Source organism: Ranitomeya imitator, chromosome 2 (genome assembly GCF_032444005.1).
Source record: "Ranitomeya imitator isolate aRanImi1 chromosome 2, aRanImi1.pri, whole genome shotgun sequence".
NCBI lineage: Eukaryota > Metazoa > Chordata > Amphibia > Anura > Dendrobatidae > Ranitomeya > Ranitomeya imitator.
In genome coordinates, this window is record NC_091283.1 from 95268124 (window position 1) to 95292330 (window position 24207).

At 38.3% G+C, this 24207-nt stretch overlaps 1 protein-coding gene across 3 annotated transcripts in view; it reads left to right on the plus strand.

Annotated features, from left to right (window-relative positions):
• The window catches only part of AFF2 (ALF transcription elongation factor 2), a 792369-nt gene that overhangs the window by 713155 nt on the left and 55007 nt on the right, over positions 1–24207 (plus strand). For 2 of the 3 annotated variants that reach the window (XM_069747042.1, XM_069747044.1), the window contains 6 exons: positions 192–1202; positions 7945–8063; positions 14225–14429; positions 15966–16105; positions 18459–18522; positions 21078–21214. In XM_069747042.1, the coding sequence (XP_069603143.1) occupies positions 192–1202; positions 7945–8063; positions 14225–14429; positions 15966–16105; positions 18459–18522; positions 21078–21214 (1676 nt within the window). The remainder of the gene's footprint in view (positions 1–191; positions 1203–7944; positions 8064–14224; positions 14430–15965; positions 16106–18458; positions 18523–21077; positions 21215–24207) is intronic. The other variant, XM_069747043.1, reaches the window with a different exon arrangement.

Below are 24207 nucleotides of genomic sequence, written 5' to 3' on the forward strand. Positions count from 1 at the left end.
TTTTGTTTTCTTCGTTTTCTCTGGGGCACTGTTTTAAATTAACGAAAGTATCCAATATGCTTGCTAATTAGGCATTTTGATAAATAATCTGGTATGTTTTTTGAGAGCCATACATTTTTTTATAGGAAAGTTATTTTTTTCTATACATTTCTCTTGTTTGACTAAAATGTTATCCTGTTTTAAACCTACAGCCTGAACCGCCATCTACAAACAAATGGCAACTGGACAAGTGGTTAAATAAAGTCAATCCACATAATAAAACGATAATTAACAACCAAAATGATGTGCATTCAGATAATAATTCTGAGCCTCAGAATAGCCAACAGGTTGAAGAAGAAAGCAAAAGGGAACCCAGCAGTGTTAGCTCTCAGTCAGATTCCCTTCCCAAAGATAAAGAACTGTTGAGTCCAGTTAGAGAGAAAAACAAACCTAGGATACCGCAAAAACCTCCAGAGTCTAAACCTTCAAAACAAAAGTCACCAGCTCAGATTGAAACCACTCCACAAAGAGCTGTTGCTAAAAAACAACCAAAAAAGGTTGAAAGAACATCAAGTGCAGAAGACTACGCTTGGAATAAACCAAACCCCACCAGCAGCACTCCCAAAGAGAAAGATGTACGAGAAAACCAAGAGCCAGCAAAAGCAAGGACAAAAGCCACTGTTGCTAAAACTGCTCCAAGAAAGGAGCAAAGGACTTGCACAAGTAATGCATCTGAGAAAAAGAAAGCAAGAGGGACAAGTAAAATAGTCCCTAAGTCTAGGGAGTTTATTGAAACGGATTCAGCATCAGATTCAAACACTGACCAAGAAGAAGTCCTTCAGGTCAAGCAATCAAAGGCTTGCACTGGTCCTACAAATCCGATTAAGTCAAAAGACTGTACCAACAACATCTTAAGTGTCAGCAGCTTAACCAGCAATAGCAGCAGTGTATCACTTGATCAAACTCAAAATGATCTGGAGGAACCATTTTCTCCTCTTCCTGTGGTTCAAAATGAACTTCTATCACCACTTAGTGAATTTGAAGAGATTAAGTCTTTATGGGTGAAAATAGACCTCAGTCTGCTATCCAGAGTACCAGGTCAAGAGACTTTTGAGAGTGAGGTCTTAAAGAGTGAAATCAAAGACCAAGGTTTTAAACACAAGCCACAAACACCAGCCACAGCCACTGAGAAAAACTGCACAAAATCTAGAAGGAAGCACAAGGTAAGCTAATGTAAAACAGAAATTCAATGGGATTAAATGTTAACACTTATTTTACTTCTTTTTTTTATGTTCCTACTTTCCATGCTTCCATTTACATACTAGAAATTAATGTTCTCATTTCACTAAATGTAGGGTTTTTTTAATCTAAGTAAAAAAAATGTAATTTACCAAGTCCGACCCACACCAGAAAACTGCTCCAGAGGGAATGACACATTTTTCCCTTCACCTTTCATCTGATTTTGTGCTGTTTATCAGAAATATTATAATAAGGCAAACATTCACTTCTTTTTAGAAAGAGTTCACAAATATAATATAGCAAAATATTCTGTTGTTGAAAGCTTTGTTTTCTGGAAGCAATTGTCTACCGTTGTCTCCTACATAATAGAGCTTGAAAAGTGAAGAAATAAAATACATATAATTGAATGTGTTAATTTGGGTTATAACTGATTCCTATATTGTTTTATCAGTAACAAAGCAGTAATTCCATAATATATTGTAATTAATGTAGAAAAATAACCGCATTGTTCTATCCCTTTGATATCCCTCCTACAAATTAATGAATAAATTGACAATAGGGTGTTATTACTTGTGGGTGTACATACGCTGACATTTTCCAATCAGTTCTGTCTTGGTAGGGACACACGCACCCCTTTCACAAGATGAATGGCTGTCCCTAATTAACAATTTATTCATAAATGTTTCCTAATAATTGGAATTCTAATAAAAGACACTCCAGAATTATTTCACTATGAATTTAAGTACGGTACTTACTAAAACAACAGTGCCAATAGTTGTGAAAGATTGGATGATAGGTAAAAATGTTAAACTATTAAAGAGGTATTATCGAGTTATTAAATTTCTTTATTAGTTAGACAGCATGAAAATAAGCAAGTTTGTTATTGACTTGCTATTTCTAACTGCTGTCATTCTTATGCAAAGAGAGCATTTATCTTTCATAGTGTACAGCTAGTTTGGCCAAGTGTGCATAGTAGTTACATTCCAGGATAGAAGTTAGCTCATAACATACCAGCCACCTCTCTCCAGCCTATTGTTTTCTATACCGCAGTTATCTGCTCCCTCTCCTTCTCAGCTCCTGGCAAGCTGCTGTTATAAATCTTGAAAATCACCAACCCCTGCATCAGCTTCTCCTAAAGCAGTTCTCCTAATCACAGCTCTCACTTTCTTGAGAATTGTGCTTGTTCTAAGTTCAAATGCACTGTTATCTCTATGTGTAAATGCAGTAATAATATTGTAGACTTCAGAACACAAATTTCTGAATGTGTTATAGCAAAACTTGTGCTTAACTGTATAGTTATACTAATATTACAGTTATACTGCTGACCATTACTGTCACTGAAGGAGGAGTGCCCATCCTGCCTAAAAACAGAAGTAAGGAGATTGTATGAAGACTGGATAGCTCTGAGCTGCTCAAGAGACCATTTGAGAATATCCTTATCAGAATTTTGGCATAATTTATTTTCTTACGCAAAATTACTTTGCAGAACTTTGGTTGCATTTTATAACAACAAAACCAGAGATAAAATGTCAATGTAGCCATTCCTAAACAATTTCTTTAGTTCAATTGGCTATTCTCATTCCATAGATGCTAAAATGAATGGGCACTAAAGCTGCACATTGAAAATACTATAAGTTCAAAGAGATCTGTGTTTCAATTTTAAAAATGATGGTAATGATGAGTATATGGGGAGTGAAACTGCCTAGTGTAACCTTTTAAGCACAGTGGAGTCATTAGCTCAATGTACTCCTAAGTGACTGTTCCCGTAGGTCTCGGGGCTGGGGTTGACACTTTTTCAGTGCCCCCGAACAGTATGTTTCCAGTAGATTATATAGATGTTATGTGTTTCATTACATGGCTCATAAGGAAGAGAGCTGACCTACATACACCAAAAGAAGGTCAAACTGTTGAAGAGACTCATTAAATCCCATTAGTTAAATGGAATTTGTTCTTCCTCCACTCTACTGTAGCACAGTGAAAGGAGATCTCTTAAACCCATGACCCACTGAAGACTAAATTACAGTACTTCTGTACTTTCAATGTGAAAGTTATTATTATGTCTAAATTCTGAATAAAAAGTTACCAATATGTGACTGCCGAGAAAAATTGAGGCCATTTCCACGGTATGTAATCATGATTAAAAAAGTGATGCAAACAGATCTGTCTGGCTTAAGGTACCTTCACACATAACGATTTCATTAACGATATCATTGCTTTTTGTGACGTAGCAACGATATCGTTAACAAAATTGTTATGCGTGACAGCGACCAACGATCAGGCCCCTGCTTTTTTTTGGTCGCTGATCACCCGCTGTCATCGCTGGATCGGCGTGTTTGATGTTTACCCTGGTTACCATTGTAAAAGTTAAAAAAACAAACAGTATATACTCATATTCCGGTGTCTGTCATGTCCCCCGGCGTCAGCTTCCCTGCAGTGTGTCAGTGCTGGCCGGCCGTAAAGCAGAGCACAGCGGTGACGTCACCGCTGTGCTCTGCTTTACGGCCGGCCGGCGCTGACACAGTGCAGGGAAGCTGATGCCGGGGGATGTGACAGACACCGGGATGTAAGTATGTACTGTATGTTTTTTTTTACTTTTACAATGGTAACCAGGGTAAACATCAGGTTACTAAGCGCGGCCCTGCGCTTAGTAACCCGATGTTTACCCTGGTTACCCAGGGACTTCGGCATCGTTGGTCGCTGGAGAGCTGTATTTGTGATAGCTCTCCAGCGACCACACAACGACCTAAACAGCGACGCTGCAGCAATCGGCATCGTTGTCTATATCGCTGCAGCGTCGCTAAATGTGACGGTTTCACAACTCCAAGCCATAAGTAGTCTAAACCTTTATGAATATTGTGTTTAATAACAAAATCCCCATTTAGATACATAGTCTCCTTTGGATTAAAAACATCTAAGTTGGAATTCAATACATATATTTCATAAGTTCTCGTGGAGAGGTAAAAGATACAGATGCTAATCTAGTAAAACTAGTTAACATATTACTTATTTCAAATAGTCAGCAGGCGCTAATGGTAAAACACTATTTTTTAAATACTTAAAAAACTTTTCGCAATGTAGTTGTACACTTTTAATTTTTGTTGAGTTTTGGGGGCATTTACACCACCTGGACAGTTGTTTGTGAATTGAATGTTCCTTATTTTGCTCTTTGATGTTTCAAGACCCCAGAGCATAAACAAAGTAGGATGTAAAAATAAAACATAACCTAATACAGACCTCACCGCTCACCATTCCGGCTGCTCACACTACTCATTCCCCTTTGTCCGGTCCTCCTTGGCTCTTCTTGCAGGTCGCAAGTTTAGCATCTATACTCTAGGATGAATGGCCACAAAGATGTGGGGTGAGTATTAGTTATATTCTGTTAACCGTTAACTGGCCCTTTACGTTCAGCAAGATGTCAGCCAGCGGGCAATCAATTTGCTGAGCAAAAAAAATAATTCTAGAGAAAACAGATTGTTGTAGAATTTAACACAAATTATTTTGCCCATTTCTGATACTCAGAAACATTTTGTCAAATCTAGAGATAAGTTCATAAATTTGAGTAGAATTGAATTCTATTAGAATTTGACAAAGATCCCCATTCTCAAAATTGCTGATTTTTTTTGTAATTTACTTCTTTTTTATATAAATTGATCTTTATTACGTTTTAAAGAGAAATATAAATGCAAACACAAGGCACAAATTATACCTGAAATAGCAAGTCAACAAGACCACATAGAAATAACAATAAACAGTGTTTTCATAACATTTAAAAGCAAATTAAAATAAAGACAATCCAAGGTAGGGTCAAGGGTTACACATTGGTTCAATGTGTTATATAATGTTACCTGCATAGTGACTCAAACTTAAATGTTGAATCGTTACATACTATTTACACCAAAAACATCCTTATCCCATTAGTAAGGGCCAAAAAACCCCACCAAGAAACAAAACACTTAAAAATGAGCCTTTATAGAAGGCTAAACGTATTTTTATTATAACAATTCATTAAAAACAGTATCATGCAAGAACATGTATAATGAGATATAATATAAATAAGAGGAGTCCGAATACAGGAAAAAAGGTGGGTATACCTGGGTATAAGAAGCATATGCTACTCTGCCTAAAAGGTCAACTCCTAAGAAAAACAATTTGTTCCTACCACATAGTTGTGTCTAATAGATAGAAATGTATGGATACACAGACTAAGTATGAGGGAATCCTAACAGATTCTATCAATGTTATACAGTCCCGACATCAATGAGTATAACTATCAAGGAGGAAAGTAATAGTGGACTAATATAGAAATATCTTGTGTTTATAAGAATATTGCATCCACATAAAAGACTCAAAGAAACAGCATCAATACGATAACAAACATAGACATAGATGACTTATAATACAAGTAAGGTTACCAGCAGTGCAGGGAGCCAGGGACCTACCACTCCCGACACACGTTTCTCTACTGTAATTTAATAAGGGGGATAAGAAAGAAAAAGCAAGAGCAGAGGCTAAAACCAAAAACACAGACACACAAATACAAAGGGGGATTGGAGAGAGGAAGTCTGGGAAAGAGGGTAACTGGAACAGCAGAGAGGCTCCTAAAGTGTTTTTCCCTATAAGGTTGAGGTAATCAGCAGATAATTTAAACTCCATCTAATAGAACCATGATTTTTAGAATTTATCACGGGTGTTATTGATAGTGGAAGTGAGCTTCTCCATTAGCATAATCTCATTTATTTTGGAAAACCAGAGCGAGATTGTTGGAGTGGTAGCACTTTTCCATAACAAAGGAATGTATGCTCTAGCAGACACAATCAATTGTCTCAATATCGAGTTTTTATAAGTTTTTAAAGGGATATCACTGTGATAAAGAAGGATGAGAGATGGATCCAGGTCTGATAGAAGATCAGAGAATTTACGAGTCACTAGTTGTACTTTCCCCAGAAAGGAGAAAGAAGTTTGCAAGGCCAGAAAATTTTGTAATAAGTCACCTTCTTCTTCCCCACATCTCCAAAACATGGGACTAGCATCTGGAAACATAGGGTGTAGGTGGGTTGGCACCACATACCACCGAGAGAGTAGTTTATAGCTTGCCTCTTGAAGTAATTCAATTCTGCAGGGATACAGGGATTCAGGTAAGTGGTAATTGCTGGCCAACATTTTTCTGTCCCATAAAGAACCACCAAAAGGGTAAAAAGTTATATTCACCTTATCCATGTCGTCTCTGGCCCTTTTGCTATTCATTGCCACAAATCTGGTCTTTGTCGCATATTCTGGGCCCCCGCTACTTGCACTGGAATCCCTGGGCCTCTTATGATGACCTAACAATTCTGGCTTTCATGATGTTTGTGAGGGCTGTAGACAGGAGCACGAAAAGTCAACGGCACACGTGACGACATCATGATGAAGTGACATTTTGAACAAATTCACAGAACCTTTCCAATGCGAGCAGTGGGGGATCAGAAGAAGCAGTGAGGACCGGACGGATAACAATAAGTAACAGAGGGGCTGGAGAGGTGAAAAGTAAGGTGAGTATAATGGTTCTTTTCACTTTTTTACATATTACGTTTATTATTCTCTGTGGTCTGTAAGAATCATTCAATTCATGTAAAATTACTTCTCCATGAATTGATTTTATTGCGAAAGAAAAGAGTGAACAGGCGAATTCGAACTTTGCTGATCCGCTCATCTCTAGTCAAATCTAATAAAGTAATGCCATTTGTGGCACAAAATATTGATTGGCTGCTGCTAACTATTGCTTGTCTGCTTGAACTAACATTGATTCTTCGAATGAAGGGTTTCCTGCTGATTTTTCCTGGATAGTGATGGTCCTGACCACTAGCTGTGCAGGAAACATCAATACAATTACATTCACATGACTAAAGCTGTGCTTCAAGATCTGAAAAATGTGTAAAGCACCTCCATCTCTTTGGTCTTCTGAAAGAGATCTCAGATGTCAGACCCCCTTAATCATTTTATAGCACATCTTAATAACATAGCATATCGATTTATTATCAGAATTCCCCTTTTAGACTTTTTATTAACATAACATCCCGTCATTCCAGTCTGTGTCCATCTAAGAATTGACATGACTTCCATGTCAAGTAATAGTGATATGTTTTCTGATTAGCATTTTTGCACACAAGTTTTTTGGGGGCTGTGTGTCTTCCTGAAATATCTGTTTCTTTACAATGTAAGTTTTTTCGTTTTTTTCTATTTACCGTATTTTTCTGACCATAAGACTCACTTTTTTTCCTCCAAATTTGCAAGGATAGTGTGGGTGCATCTTATGGTCGGAATGTAGCATGTAGGGAGGGGGCAGCGGTTAGTGGAATCGCACTGGGATCCCACTTGCAGGAGACAGAAAAATGTCCCAGCTGCCCAGGATCCAGCGCTGGGGAAACCACGTAGTCCCCATGATTAAAGTGCAGTGAATATTCTTTAGCATCTTTCCCACCCACCCATCAGCTGAGCAGTGAGCTGGGAGCAGCCATTGAATAGTTCTTCACTGAAACACACATGGTTTCCCCAGCGCTGGATTCCTGCAGCAGCTGGGGAGATTGGTGTGTCCGGTGGAGGAGGCGGCAGCAGCAGGGGGAGACTAGATCGTCGCATATATACCGTACTTGATTATATTACAGTATATATAGTAATAAACTGTTGTAAGATGTTGTGTAAATATGGAGCATTGCAAAATTGTAAACTATTTCCTGATATCCTCTCAAGCAGTGTGAAAGCAGTGACCTGCAAATTGACTGTAAAAAGCAACGCTTGGATGAAACCTCCTGTCTACTTCCTCCATGCATCTCTCCCATTCCTAATAGCAGGACGTCGAGCACTAAAGAGTGAGTATATTAGCCTTGTATCATCGTTGCTCTGGTTATTATTAATTAATTTGCACCATGTATTTTGCAAAAATCCATACCGAGCTTTGGTCAAACGGTTCCTAGTGATGAGTAAATCTGATGAAATTATGAATTCAGCACTTCGCTTAAATTTGGCCAAGAAATTTGATTTTCATTGAATTTATTTTGAATAAAATGTACATCACTATGCTCTGAGGTTTCTCCAGACCCCAATCCATCATAAATACGTGTAAAAAAAAAAAGAAAAGAAAAATGTGAGAAATATACTCACCCGACTTTCAGCTGTTCCCTCTCCAATGCTTCGCTTCGGTCTGGCCATTTTCTTTGGTTTTGTCAATGAATCTTCAAACTCTTCCTCATCCGGCATCTCGATTGCCTTTTCATCTTTGGTGTTGATTAAGCCATGGCATTATGATGTTTTGTAAAGCAGATCTTGTCATCACAGCCTAATCAGCAAAGTACAAGCCAAAGATGCTGGTTGCATGGATTAGCTGAAGATGGTCCATTGGCAAAATCAAATAAGTAAGGTGAGTACCAAATGAGTACTAACATTTTTTTTTCAACCCCTTTACATCTTTTCTAAATCCAGAAAAATGGTGGCCGGTCACCAATTTGCTGGATTCGTGTTATTGTGATCACAAAGAAAATGGACCTAATCTTTTGTTTAGTGTGATTTTTTTTTTTGAGATGTAAGTGAAATCTTATATATCTGTGGTGTGCATAGAAAATGGCGGAGCAAAGTATTTAGAATGAACCGCAAAAATACTAGAATGTGTTGTATCTATTGCTACATGGTCATGTAATGCCAGAAATGAATTTTGTCCTCATAAAGTAATCAATTGAAGTTCCTAATGATTGACAAGAACTATAAGGCTGCATTCCAAGGTACGATCTCCAATGCAGTCAGCCACAGTGATACCAGCAGTGGCATATATCGGTGCGAGGAAAACGCACATTTTACCCTTGGCATTAAAAGAGGAGATATTTTCATCTAGTTGTGGGCACTGTAAATGGCAGCGGATTTTCCACAAGTGAGTACGAAAATGGAAAATCTGTTCTGTTTTCGCACTTTGGGAATTTAGTGTAAGGCACTGCTGCAAAGAAGTATTTAGAAAATGGTGAAACTTTTAAAATACAATAAGGTGTTTTTTAATGAAACCATTAGTTCCCATTAGGGTATGTGCACACAATGTCTGTTTCAGTAATCCGCCTGAAATCCAAAAAGTGATAAAAACAAAATGTGAAACAATGTAAGTGTTTATGTAAAAACAACTTACTGTGCACATCTTCGATCTTTTCGAGCTTCTTTTAGCTACTACAGGTTTCCAAAGTGGTTCAAAAAAGTGACCTGAATATTCTTCTCACTATTCTACATACACAAGTGTATGCCTTGCGTGACTAAGCCTCGAAAACATGTCACAGAAGGTGACAAAAAGACACTTTAAGAAAAAGACCACCAATATTTTGCCAAAGTGTCTTATGCTGGAAAAAAAAACATGTTGGCTTTGCAGATGTCTAAAAGATGTCACCTACCCTAGATCTAAGAGTCTACATGACGGCTTTGACTGTGACATGTCTTGTGGCCGAAGTTTGCTAGGTGTTGTGGCTTCATCGCTGCACAATACAAGTCATTGGGTGTTGTCTCATTGTGACCCTGAGGGTACTGCAATGTGACAAGTCACAAGAAGTCCATCAGCGTCAGAATTTTAATGACTTGCCTGTCATTGTACACTGGAGATTACAATGCGACCCCATTGTATTTTGCTGCGATGTAACTAGCTCTGACCACGCAACAGATGTAGCAGCCTAAGAGTCATTTTTCCTTTTTGATGGGCAAGATTCACATACAAGAATTTCCTATTCCTGGTATACTTCTTTCTTCCCTCTACCCTCATCCTGACCGGGGGGTTAGAAAACATTTATTCATCATAATGCGGTTTACTGTAAGAATCACTGAAATGTTGGTTTCGCTGCTTTGCTGGATGTAACTGCTCCTAGACATCAGATGATATATATGAAACAGCTGTGCTGAGGAGACACCTAACCTTTACAATTCACCTTGAGAGCCTGTGAATTTCTGCCAGCGGCAACCTTTGCGTGCAACGACTCTGTCGGCATATACAAGTTCCACCTATTAATAACTATGTCACATTATTTAATTTACACCTTACAAAAGCCTGTGTCACTAAGAAGAGGGCACAACGAAACATCAGATCATAATCTCATATTGTACTATCACAGAGGCAGAAACATTCACACATTTTCCAGCATTCCTTCTCTAAGAACTGTGAACAGCTTGAGTATTATACAAGAACATCTGTTTTATTGTTACGTATTATATTACATATAAAGATTGACAGATAGATGGATGGATGGATAGATAAATAGATATGAGATAGATATATATGAAATGGAAACTAAATTTTCAAAACATTTTGATTTATTTAGTATGAGCACCATGCGTAGAAATCTCCGAACTTACACACATTGGCTGCTCTCAATCAGGTTATTAAAGGCTGTCCGAGGAATGCTCTGCCGCACTAAATGCACTTGGAAAAATCATCAAGATGCGCTGCTGGCAGCATCCTTTGCAATTGCCAACCAGTGACATCTCAAGTATGCTCCCAGGGTTAAAAACCCAAAGTTAAAGATATGCTTATTTATTGGATGGCATAAATTGAATAAAGTAACACAAGTTAAGAAGAGTTAAAAGGAATCTATCGTCGGAAAATGGCAGTTTTTGTATTAAATGTATCTTTCCAAATATTTTGGCAGGTTTTTTTTATATCATCACCTGAATTAAAAAAAATCGAAATTAATTTCACATTTGCCACAGGGGCTATTTTAGACTTTACTTCCTGATTTTTCAGGTAGAGTCTTCAGCAGGCTCATTATCATCATTGGCAGGATAACCATGATAGCACAGGAATCCACCATCCACAATAGTCAACGTCACAGCTATGTTCCCCATCCCTTCATATTGACCTCTGCATACACTCATGCGATGCCTCAATACAATCCTAGTTAATGATAAACTTACCTGGAGCAGCCAGTGCCAGGCAGCAGCTGCCAAGGCAAACAGGATCATGGGGTGCATTAAAAGAGGTCTGGATACACATGATGAGAGCATTATACTGCCTCTGTACAAATCCCTAGTTAGACCGCACATGGAGTACTGTGTCCAGTTTTGGGCACCGGTGCTCAGGAAGGATATAATGGAACTAGAGAGAGTACAAAGGAGGGCAACAAAATTAATAAAGGGGATGGGAGAACTACAATACCCAGATAGATTAGCGAAATTAGGATTATTTAGTCTAGAAAAAAGACGACTGAGGGGCGATCTAATAACCATGTATAAGTATATAAGGGGACAATACAAATATCTCGCTGAGGATCTGTTTATACCAAGGAAGGTGACTGGCACAAGGGGGCATTCTTTGCGTCTGGAGGAGAGAAGGTTTTTCCACCAACATAGAAGAGGATTCTTTACTGTTAGGGCAGTGAGAATCTGGAATTGCTTGCCTGAGGAGGTGGTGATGGCGAACTCAGTCGAGGGGTTCAAGAGAGGCCTGGATGTCTTCCTGGAGCAGAACAATATTGTATCATACAATTATTAGGTTCTGTAGAAGGACGTAGATCTGGGTATTTATTATGATGGAATATAGGCTGAACTGGATGGACAAATGTCTTTTTTCGGCCTTACTAACTATGTTACTATGTTACAAAAGATAGGGTCTTAGTCAGTCTACTGCACCTAATTGTAAGGTATCTATTTTTCTTTTATACAAATGATGACATGAAAAATAAAAAAACCACTATCACAAATCAGCAGTCTCATTATTATCATTGGCAGGCTAGCACAGGATCCACCATTTATAATAGGTTATGTCACAACTCCATTGCTGCCTCTCTTATTGACCTCTGCACGCACTCATTTTATGCCTCATTACAAAAGTTTAGTGTTGAGTCAGTATATTACTGCAAATGTACACGTGGATTTTATGAAAGAATGGGAAGTTAGAGTCTAAAATAGCCTAAGTGACCGACGTGAAAATGTTAAGATTTCAATTTTTTTTTATTTACACAGATCATGATCTGAAAAATAAAAAAATATATATCACAAATAAAAAAAAAATACATTTAACGTAAAAAAATAATGGACAACCTTGGTAAATCTAAAGTAAAGAAAATTAAATTAAATGTTGTAAAATCTTAACTAATATGTAACAATTAAATATTCTCCACTTTGTAAATGTAATTAAATTACAAAACTGTGGAAGTATAGTAAGGCCAATCGGGAAGTGCATTCAGGGCTCTGTTGGAACTAAGTAGGTCCTTGATATTTTTTTTTTGTTGGATTCTGTTGGATTCTGTATGAATTCTACAGAGATAAAAATCATGGCATGCTTCGTTGTGTACTGCTTTTTTTCTCTACAAGCATTACTTCTGATGGAGAACATTTCCATAGATATGACACCCAACAGAGCAGTATGGCAGCAGACCAAGAGAACCCTGTACTAGGATGCAGCTCTGTTTTGGGAGCTGTACTCCCTGCATAGACTATTGCACAAGCTCCTTAACTGAGAGATTTAGTGATCAAGTTATCCATAGATAATCAGGTAAATGTTTCACACATAAGCATTCAAATCTTCTCGTTATCCAGGATGCACTTATTGGCAGTTTATACATGTAAAAGATCTCCATAAATGACCTGAGCATACTCCCATAAAAGCCACATGCCATGTTAAGCTCTTGCCCATCCTCACCTCTTGCACATAAATCCACTAGAGGCATGTGCGCTTCCTCCGCTGTATTAACTGTTTGTCGTTGCATTTCAATTAGCAAAAAACATGTTGGCAAATTAAGTCATTAAACATGTTTAATTATTCCAATAAATTCATTCACAATTGGTTATTATTGCAATTAAAAACCCATTTTTACAGCCGATACAGCCCAAAGCAAGTGAACAATCAGCTCCACAATATGTAACAATTAATGTCTGCTAATCATGCCTCCTCTTTCATAAAATGGATGAAAAAGGTTTGTCAGCTCTATAAATCTCTTGGCGGATTTTAGAGCACCTTCTATTGGGTACTAACTTCCCATGATTGAACATAATTATGGTGAATGTAGTAGGGTTACAATCTTTGTTCTGGAATTGTAAGAATAATGAGTTAATGAGTTCTGTGTAAAGTAGTTTGTTACACTGCTCAGTTATTATTGGTAAAGTGTCCTACAGATGTGTCCACCTTTGTCCTTCTATGAATTTTGTTAAAGCCCCACGCCAGCATTTTTTTTGTTCAGCTCTGGAGTGGCGCTTTAAGTGTAAGCTTCCTGCCCCTGTTCTTATACTCACCTTCCGGTGGCTTTACCTTTTACCCACGCTGCTCCGATCCCATGACACCATCTTCTGCCAGATGGCAACACCTTTTTAATTCTTCATAGATTTTGTAGTCATTGAACGGAACTTTTCTTGTTTATTTCCTGAAGATCCAAATTTGTCTTGATCATGCAATGATACAGTGGATCCTAGTTTATTAGACACAGAGCTTTGATAAATGTATTATATTTGTAAAGACTCCTGTGAAACGGCCAAAATGATATCCATCACTCTGGGAGTGGGCTAAAATCGTCAACTTTATTTCAGGCGCATAAATATAGACAATACGACTTTCGACCGGAAGGTCTTAATCATGGTCATGAGTAAGACTTTCAGGTCGAAACACATTGTTTTTGCTGACTATATTGTTTTGTCAATACTTATGTTCCTGAAATAAAGTTGACAACTTTAGCCCACTCATGGAGTGCCAGATATCCTTTCATTGTTGTTTGACAAGCTCAAGTACCCATGCACCTGCATGAGGACTATACTGCAAGACTGGTGAGCTGGAATCCCCATTGACTTTGTAAAAACTCCTGTAGCCCAACAGAGTTGTATAATCCGAAAGGAAACTATGATTGTGATATTCAATCACTCAAGATCTTAGAAAAATGAATACCCAAAGATTATTAGAAAATGTCATTCTTTAAATATCTAACAAGAATACATTTGGAGGAACCAATAAACCTCTCAGACTCAATAACTGTTTTTCTTGGACTTGATCTGATTTATTGCTGCTTTGATTTTTTTTTTATTGTAGAGCAAAAAAGACAACAAAAAAGCGAGAAGAAAAAGTGTTTCCTCCATTGTTGTCACCATTGGAGGATGAACCAGTCCGAAGGCGGCACTCTAGTGATAACAGCTCTTTCAGTCAGGACAGCAGTGTCGCGATGGCGCATGTCCCAGGAACTTCTACGAGACACAAAAAGAACAGCAGCACAATAACAAACACTAAACTGAGCTGTGTAAGTAGCAGGGGCGTTTCTCACACCCCTATATTCAATTACATTATGAAAATTAATAACATATTTCCAAATACAAATTCAGTATTCTGGGATAAAATGTCACAATTATACTCTAAAAGGTTAGATTTCTCTGATAGAATTCTGACTTTTGTAACTTTTTATTTCAGAGTTATGACTCAAATTTCATTTTTGGCTTCAAGATTCTTTAATACTGAACTGTTATCAGTTTGAAAAATGGATAAATATTTGCACTGTCCTGTAGATCTTCTTTAATGGGGGGTGTACATAAATGGTGGAAATGGAAAAGTTGCATTCAATATAATTGATTCAAACAAAATCATTATAGAAAATATTCATATTTTATGCATTTGTTTGACTTTGTAAAGACTAATTTTTCATTATGATATCTGATTGATAACCATATTGTAGCATTAAAATGGAATTACCTTTATTGATTATAATACCATACATTATGAATGGTATATAGCCATTAATTAGTTTCTGGATTTTCCTGCAAAAAACATTTATCCCCAATCCATCACTGGGACCTCCACAATCATTATAAGGGGCCCCAACCCTTAGGTCTTCCTCACTTCTCCAGGAACTGTATGGATAAGAATGGTTGTTCATGTATCATGCAACTCCATTGATTTTCTGTTGGATTAATGCGAAAGACCAGTACAGTACTCAGTTATAACTCTCCGCCTCCAGGTCAGCAGTTTAATCTGATGATTTAAAAGGAACTTGTCACTTCCAAAAACACTATTTACAGTACCTGTCTGGCTGGTTTACTGCAACAGCGTCTATAAAGAGGAAATTAAGATATATTCTCCAGGCAGCCGATCATTTCAAGTCATCCATATGGTCCAAGTTTCGAGCAGATCCTGCCCAAAAAAAGAAATTTCGCAACTTGAATGAGATTAAAGGGAGTCTGTCAGCACAGAATGGGCACTTGGTGCACCATTGGTGTGGCCAAACAATGCACCTTTCCACCTACTTGTTTTCTTTCTATCTCCACCCTCTCTTCTTTGATTGACAGCTCTGGTTTTATTGAGCCAGAGAAGGGTGGAGATAGATGGAAAACAAGTAGGTGGGAAGGTGAACGTAAATGTTTGGCCACACCAAGGGTGCACCTAGCGCCTGTACCTGGTTTGAACAGTCATTCTATGCTGACAGATTTCCTTTAAGTTAAAACTCATCTACTTTGCTGGAACTATATAATGCTGTGGATTTTATGTTAATAAAGTTACATGTGCAATCCACACCAAATACACAACAGGTGAACTTAGCCCGAGGGTAGTGGTATTGCTATGCAGGCTGTCAACGAACATTCTTAAAAGCATCAGTATTCTGCCATATTTTCTCCATACACTAAAGAGGGAAGCAGTCGTGTTTTTGAGCATAGTATACTTACAATGATTTGTGCAAATGATGCCTTACATTCTGATGTTTTGAATTCTACCGTATATACCGTATGTGGATATACAAAATATAGTTGGATATAGATAAATGAACCCTTATCTATTTTCTATACAGGAAGAAGATAGCAGCAGACCACCAAGCATTGTCCTGGAGAATATTCAGCATCATTCAGAGCCTGATTTATGGTTATCATTACCTGCTGTAGCTAATATAAATGCTGATTCTCGAAGATCAAAGATAACATTTGATGAAACGTAAGTTGTATTACAGTCACAGCCGAAAGTGTTGGCACCCTTGAAATTGTTACAGAAAATGAAGTATTTCTCCCAGAAAATGATTGCAATTACACATGTTTTGTTATACACATGGTTATTTCCTTTGTGTGTAGTGGAACAACATAAATAATAAAGAAAAAAGGCAAATTGGACATAATTTCACGCAAAAATGGGCCCGACAAAAATGTTAACATCTTTCCAAAATTGTGGGTAATCAACTTTTTTTCAGCATGTGATGCTGAAACCAGATAAAAAGAGGAAAAGTTGACTAAATCTTTGCATTGTGTGTCCATATGTGCCCCACTAAGCATGGAGAAAATTAAGAGAAGGGAATTATCTGAGGACTTCAGAACCAAAATCTCAAGGTTCCAAGTCCATCTCCAGAGATCTTGATGTTCCTTTGTCCACGGTGTACAAAATAATCAAAAAGTTTAGAACGATGGGGCTGTAGCTACCGTATTTTCCGGCGTATAAGACGACTTTTTAACCCCTGAAAATCTTCTTAGAAGTCGGGGGTCGTCTTATACGCCGGGTATCGTCTTGTACGCCGGGTGTATATGGTGGGTGGGGGGGGGGAGTGGTCCCGATGACCGAGGGGGCATCTCATAGGAAAGTGTGAGTGGAGTTTGCCCCATTACCTCACATTGTAGCTGCAGCCAGCGTCAGCGTGGGGTGCTGGGGAGTGGCGGCGGCTGCTCCTCTTTGTGCCGCGTGGGTGCTGTGGGGCAGCGGTTCCTCTTCGTGCAGCGTCGGGGCTCTGTGCTGTGGGGCGGCAGCAGCGGCGTATCTTCCCGCAGAGTCAGTCGGGGCTCCTCCGGCTTCTACTGAAAGCCCGGAGGTGCCGGCAGCTCCATTGCTGCGATGCGGTGGCCTCCGGGAAAATGGCCGCTGGGGGTGGCGCATGCTCAGATTCAGATCTCGTCCCGAGATCTCGGGAGACGAAATAGTCCCTATATTCCTCCTTGTCGTGCCCCTGCTTAGTTCTTGATACTGTATGTATCAATTGCCCATATGAGTTGTGTAGCCTCCCATAGATTGTGTAGCCTCCTTGTATAGTCTTCCAACGCATTTCTTCCCTTGTTTATGGGGTTCATCAGGGGAGAAGAAAGGACTATATAAATGCTTGCAGTGACAAGAAAAATCTGGCTAACTGACTGATAGTGTCAGTGTCCCTGTCTAGGGATATATGGTTGACAGAATAGAAAGAACAAGGCAAAGAGGAAGACCAGAAACCCAATGGTTTGATACTATCAAAAAAATGACAGTAGAGACTCTGGTGGACCTATCAAATCTTGCACAAGATGGATCTTTCTACAGATCATTCATCCATCAAGTCGCCATCCAGATCAAGTCAAAGTCCGGAAAAAAAAGCTTAATAGGTAACTGGAGTTTGAACACCACAGCTCAGTATACTATATTAATTTATAATAATATTATATTAATACTCAATATTATGATTAGTCTCAGTTACTGTAGCTCCGCTCACTTCTGCACCTCAGCTCCTGTTGAAATGATTGGAACTTTGCTGCAGCTCTGAGGAAGTTATGGAGCTGTGGTGCTCAGACTTCATACATTGAGAACTTCCAGTAGCCATGATTCCTAACAACAACTGAGCAGTGGAAGGTGATGGATGTGGGATGCCCACTCATCTTATATTGATGACTCATCCAAATAATAGGTCTCATAATAAACAGTCCATGAAAAACAGGCATCACATGGATGGTGTCCAATTGCGGTCTGCTTTTTCAAGGACCTACAGACTTGCATTGGTGAATTTTATCTTAGCCTTGGATCAATATCGGTCATGACCAAGATTTTGTGCAGATGACTAGGCCTGCAAACATACACAGACATGTGAACAGCCCCATAGACTATTATTGATACAAGTTCTATATGTGAAAAACCACAGATTGAACTCATAAGAGAAAAACTGATGTCTGAATGAGCCCTTAAAAAGTGTTATAGCTACAGTTTAACAGGAAAGGAAAAACAGCAGCATTGGCAATTTAAAAAAGGAAGTAGGTGCCTCTATGGACTTGTTACAGCAGTCACCAAAAATCCATTTTTCTCCATATTTGATGGCCACATTTTTTATTCTTTTGACCTGCAGTTGAGCTGGATATTGTAGCCATCATTTGAGCTCTACGATGCAGGCACATTATGGCTATAGAAATAGGGTATTTAAATAGGGTATCATCATAAAATGTCATGATTTTTAGCACATATGTTATTGTTTTCATAATCCCTATCAATAAGTGTGATGTAAAATTGCCAGTCCACCATATGAATCTCAGTTGTAGTGTCTGTAATGTTTTTATTCTTTGTATTTCAGATTGCATAATGCGGATTATTACATGCAGGAAGCCAAGAGGTTGAAGCATAAAGCAGATGCATTAGTAAGTGTGCCTCTTTCTGTGTTATTACTGATTATATGTGGGCTATTTTTTCTTTCAATTATCAGTAATTGCTGTCATCATAAGTACGTCTGACAAGCTAAATTCTTGCTAAATAGCTCCATGTTCTGTATGTTTTCAGTTTAGCCCGTCTAGAATGATTGCCTCCTCAGTTAGAGATTAGGATTAACCTTATAGAGAGAATGTTTTTTCTGTCCCGTAGGAAAACCGATATTTTAACTGTCACACAATATTATGCATTCAACTTATTGAACAGATTCAGTTCTTCTCCGAAACTTAACATAAAGCTAAAACACACTGTTGGCACATCAACGGGATCCCGAAAGGGTTACAGTAGTTTTTCAGGAAGTTTTTGTTGCCAAAATTGGCATTAGAAAGTCAAGTCCTTCCTTCACACCCCTATTCCATTTAAGAGCCAATCTTGCACCTACGGGTTGGTTTACCGGTACTTTGTGCCAGAAATTTGCACCCAAATTTTGGCACATTTTTAGGACACACACATTGTTCCTTATTAAGTCACGCACTTCCTTTTTCAGTAATCCAGGCCTAAAAGGGGTAGGTTTATCAAGTCTGGCATTGTATTCTTGCATTGGAGTAAATGATACCAAATTGATTAAAAAGTGCATACCGCTTACCGTAATACATTTAGTACATCTCTATACTGTCCTGGAGTCAGAAAATGAAATGTATACCTCCTATCTGCAATTTAGAATTGCATCAAAATCTGTAATATTTTCTATAGTAAAGCTTAACTACCCTATCCAAAACTCGTTGTCTGTGCCCTTTGTTGTACACAATGGCCATTTTTCTAATTTTTCCATACATGGTGCTGAAAAAAAAAGCAAAATGGCTGGGTTTATTTAGAGACATGGCTGGGTTTATTGGACAACTCCTTTTAATGAGATATGTTCAAACTTCTTTTTTTTTTTTTTTAGATATTATCGTAATTATATATATTAAGGAAACTAGTGAAAACTATATTATCTGAAGCAGGGTAAACTATCCAACAATGGCCAAATTAAATTTAAATTTAATTTGATATACCTAATAAAGGTTAAGTTTTATACATATCCACTTGATAAATTTCATGAAAACCATATTAAACAACCCTAAAAGCCTCAAGGCAGCCAAAGACCACGAATCCAGAATTTGCTTGGACAATGGTTGGACTCGGGTTTCTCCGAGCATGCACGTTACTCGAGTTTCGCCGACCAAGCATGCTCAGGTAGTCTCTAAGTATTTTGGGTGTGCTCGGAGATTTAGTTTGTCGCTGCAGCTGCATGATTTGCGGCTGCTAGACAGCCTGAATACATGTGGGGATTCCCTAACAAACAGGCAACCTCCACATGTATTCAAGCTGTCTAGCAGCCACAAAACATGCAGCTGTGGCGACATAAACTAAATCTATGAGCACGCCCAAAATACTCAGAGAACACCTGAGCATGCTCGGTGAAACTCAAGTAACAAGCACACTCGCTCATAACTAATAGGAACACGTAGCCTCCGATTCATCCAAGTTTTTATGCCAAAAAAGTGGTGTAAAACCTTTGAAAAGTCAAAAAACTCTTACCCTGAATTTCTTCAAATGTTTGCTTTTTCATGGCAGTTTTCCCATCTTCACCAAATAGGTACAGCTGGGATGGAACAAGGGCTAAGCAGGGGTGTGAAGCCAAAGCTTGTCAAATTCTTCACAAGATAAATAATAAATAAAATCTTTATTTTTATATAGCACTAACATATTCCGCAGCGCTTTACAGTTTGCACACATTATCATCGCTGTCCCCGTTGGGGCTCACAATCTAAATTCCCTATCAGTATGTCTTTGGAATGTGGGAGGAAACCGGAGTTCCCGGAGGAAACCCACACAAACACGGAGAGAACATACAAACTCCTTGCAGATGTTGTCCTTAGTGGGGCTTGAACCCAGGACTCCAGCGCTGCAAGGCTGCTGTGCTATTCACTGCACCACCGTGCTGCTGTCACACCGTGACTGTCACCCCCACGTCACGGATCGGGGTGACTTTAGGCCAACAGACGGCTATCACATGTGCAGGGGAGCTTATCTTAGTTACCCCTCCACTGCTACAATGTGATAAAAAAACACATACACAAGTCTATGGACCTCTTAGTTTACAGCAGGGGCTTATTCTAGTTATCCCACTGCTCTTCAATATACTGTACCACGAACTGCAGGGATTTATGTATATCCCGCTTTACAGTTCCGTTTGAACTTGCAGTTCTCTGGCGCCCCTTTACCCTCATCACAAGATGTGATGTTCCATATGCCATAAAATCACTGACTGGAGTAAGATTTTGGGGATAGCATACAGAAGCTCACACAACTCATCAGACGCTCTTGATTCATGAAGAGGCATGCACCTCCTCTTGACTCAGGAGCATCTGATACCACCATCCCCCCTCTTCATGACTGTCAAGAAAATTGCCGATCTTGATGACTTGGGCCTATGTGAAATAGACTGGTCCTGCCTTGTGCATCATAAGCTTTTCTATAACACTATTCTTATGCAATATTTCAGATAGAGAAGTTTGGCAAAGCTGTGAATTATGCTGACGCGGCCCTATCGTTCATCGAATGCGGGAACGCTATGGAGCGAGATCCATTAGAAGCGAAATCTCCATACACCATGTACTCCGAAACTGTGGAACTCATCAGGTTAATGTCTATTTTGTGATCATTTTCCTTATCTCATTTCAGTCGTAATTAGAACCTGCTAAGTTTTTTAAAGAAAATAATTTCAGCATAATGATTTGTTCAAGGCATCTTCATCTCTGAAGTCAGCGTAATTACTTCTTGCCATTTTATTAATGTGATGGAAAATGCGTAATTGATGGACAGCGCTTTTATAAATTAGCCCCTTTAGAGGTTATAATGTGACTGTTATAATTTGCAATATTCATAAAATTAAAATTGAGATGTAGTGGGTGGCTATAAAGTACAATCATTGTAATATTTGGCAGCGAGACCTGCCTTTAAAGGGTGCAATATTAAATAGAAAATTATGTTCAAGAGGTTTTTGATCGTTTTTTTTTCCTACAGAGGAGAATTGTTCTTTTCTTCTGCTTCCTTGGTCTATGAGGTCGATGAGAAGAAAAGTGAACTTTAATCAACAAAGTTAAAGTGAATTACAGCTGCCTTTCCTTTTCCAGACATTAGGCAGCTCATTTTATTTAATGCGTCAATTGATTCATTTAGAGAATATAACCTCCCTTTCAATGAACGTAAAATAATTATGTTTTATTATTTTTAATAGGGAACAGACAAAATGGAGCAGACATTTCAATCTATATTGATTTCAGCAGACTGTTACTAGTCTTTACATACAAAGTAGGGCAAGAGATTGTGTAAGGCATGCACAAGTGTAAGCAGTAATGATATTCACCAGCGTAACCCTATGGGGTGTCTTTGACCTTGCAGCGGAGGGAAATGATCTCTTAAACCATACGTACAGGATCTATCCGTAATAGGGCTCAGGAGTCTAATTATAATCTGTTATTATGGTAGTTTAGCAAATCCAGACATCTAAACATTTACGGCAAATGTAAGAAAACAGACTTTTTTGTATATAAATATTTCTGGATACCGTTAAAAGATGAAAGATAGATAGATGATAGATAATAGATTATAGATAGATAGATAATAGATTATAGATAGATAGATAAATAGATAAAACAAGAGGGGATTATAAGGAGAGAAATAGGAAGCGCAGACTTCTGAGTGTAGTAGTTAGTTTCCAAAGGTGTGTACTCAATGTGAATCCACTCACCTTTTTAGTGTCTTGATATCATTCAATCAAGAAACAGCTGACCGCACCACCAATAAACTGAGTAAATGAATACCTAGGCTGTCAGCATAAGCCAGCCACTAGATCTTGGGTGCTGGACCGAGAAAACATAACAGTGCAGATACGAGTAGATAAGGAGACAGCAGCACTCACCGATCTTCAAAGCAGGTAATACTGCTAAAGCACTTTAGCAGCGCGAAACGGCCGTCGTTTGACCTGTACACTCTGCTGTATATGCTCCCCCGAGCCGTGAAGATTTTACTGCAATAAAGTATTACCTGCTTTGAAGATCGGTGAGTGCTACCGTCTCCTTATCTGCTCGCATCTGCAGTGTCTTGATATACTGCGTATAGATCCAAGGTCATTATACCTAACGTTATGCCTGAGGAAGACTCTAAGAAGTCGAAACCAGTTGTATTTTATTTTGAAATAAAAATCATCCTTGAATCAGAATATTGAGTTCCATCATCATCCTTCAGGAGTGCATATTGTTGGGAAAAATATTTACAAAGAGATAAATAGGTGATAGATAGGTGATAGATAGAGAGATAGGTGATAATAGATAATAAATAGGTAGATAGATGGATGATAGATAGATATGAGATAGGTAATAGATCGATATGAGATAGATAATAGATATACATCTCTGGCAAAAATTAAGAGACCACTGCAAAATTTGCAGTTTCTCGGATTTTTCTCTTTATAGGTATATTTTTGAGTAAAATGTAAATTGTTCTTTTATTTTATAAACTTCTGACAACATGTCTCCTAATTTCCAAGCAATAAATTTTGTATTTTTTTTCTGACAAAGAAAAATTGTCAAAACTAAAAAAAACAGGGCTTTCAGACCTCAAATAATGCAAAGAAGACAAGTTCATAATCATTTAAAAACAACAATACTAATGTTTTAACTCAGGAAGAGTTCAGAAATCAATATTTTGTGGAAAAACCATGATTTTTTTTTTAACATAGCTTTCATGCGTCTTGGCATGCTTCCCACCAGTCTTTCACACTGCTTCTGGCGCAAAAATGTAAGCAGTTCTTCTTTGTTTGATGGCTTGTGACTATCCATCATCTTCTTGATTACATTCCAGAGGTTTTCAGTGGGGTTGAGGTCTGGAGATTGGGCTGCCCATGACAGGATTTTGATGTGGTGGTCTCTTAATTTTTGCCAGAGCTGTATATGAGATAGATAGATAGATAGATAGATAGATAGATAGATAGATAGATAGATAGATAGATAGATAGATAGATATGAGATAGAGAATAGATAGATTTGTAGATATTGGGGATTTTTGTTGGGGATTTTACATTGAGGTTCATGAGATTCAAGTTACGCCCCTCACAAGAAGACTTGTATCTGGAGATGCAAAATTTTAGTTGTACATAAATTCTGCTAATTGGAATTAATTTGTCCTATGACCTGCGGGATCTTTTTTGTGACTATTACACTGCCAATTAATATTAGTTGGAAAGACTAGAATAAACTATTATTGTCACAACATATATCGAGGAAAAGGGAAAGGAGGAAAAGTCAGCTCACCAGTCTCCGCAGAAATCCAAAGTCTATCCACGCAAGGAGCCACCCTGATCAGAGGCGTTGTCCATGGCAAAAGGATGAAAAAGAGTGATCTCCAGTGTGTGACTCCATAGAATAAAAGTCCAATTTTATTTAGAACATATTAAAAACAAGTGTTTGCTCATGGTATCAAATGGCACCATGAGTAAGACCTGAATGGTCGAAATGCGTTGGTAGGATTACCAGGGACCCTACATTTACCAGGACAAACACTTGTTTTTAATATGTTCTAAATAAAACTGGACTTTTATTCTATGAAGTCACATGCTGGAGATCACTCTCTTT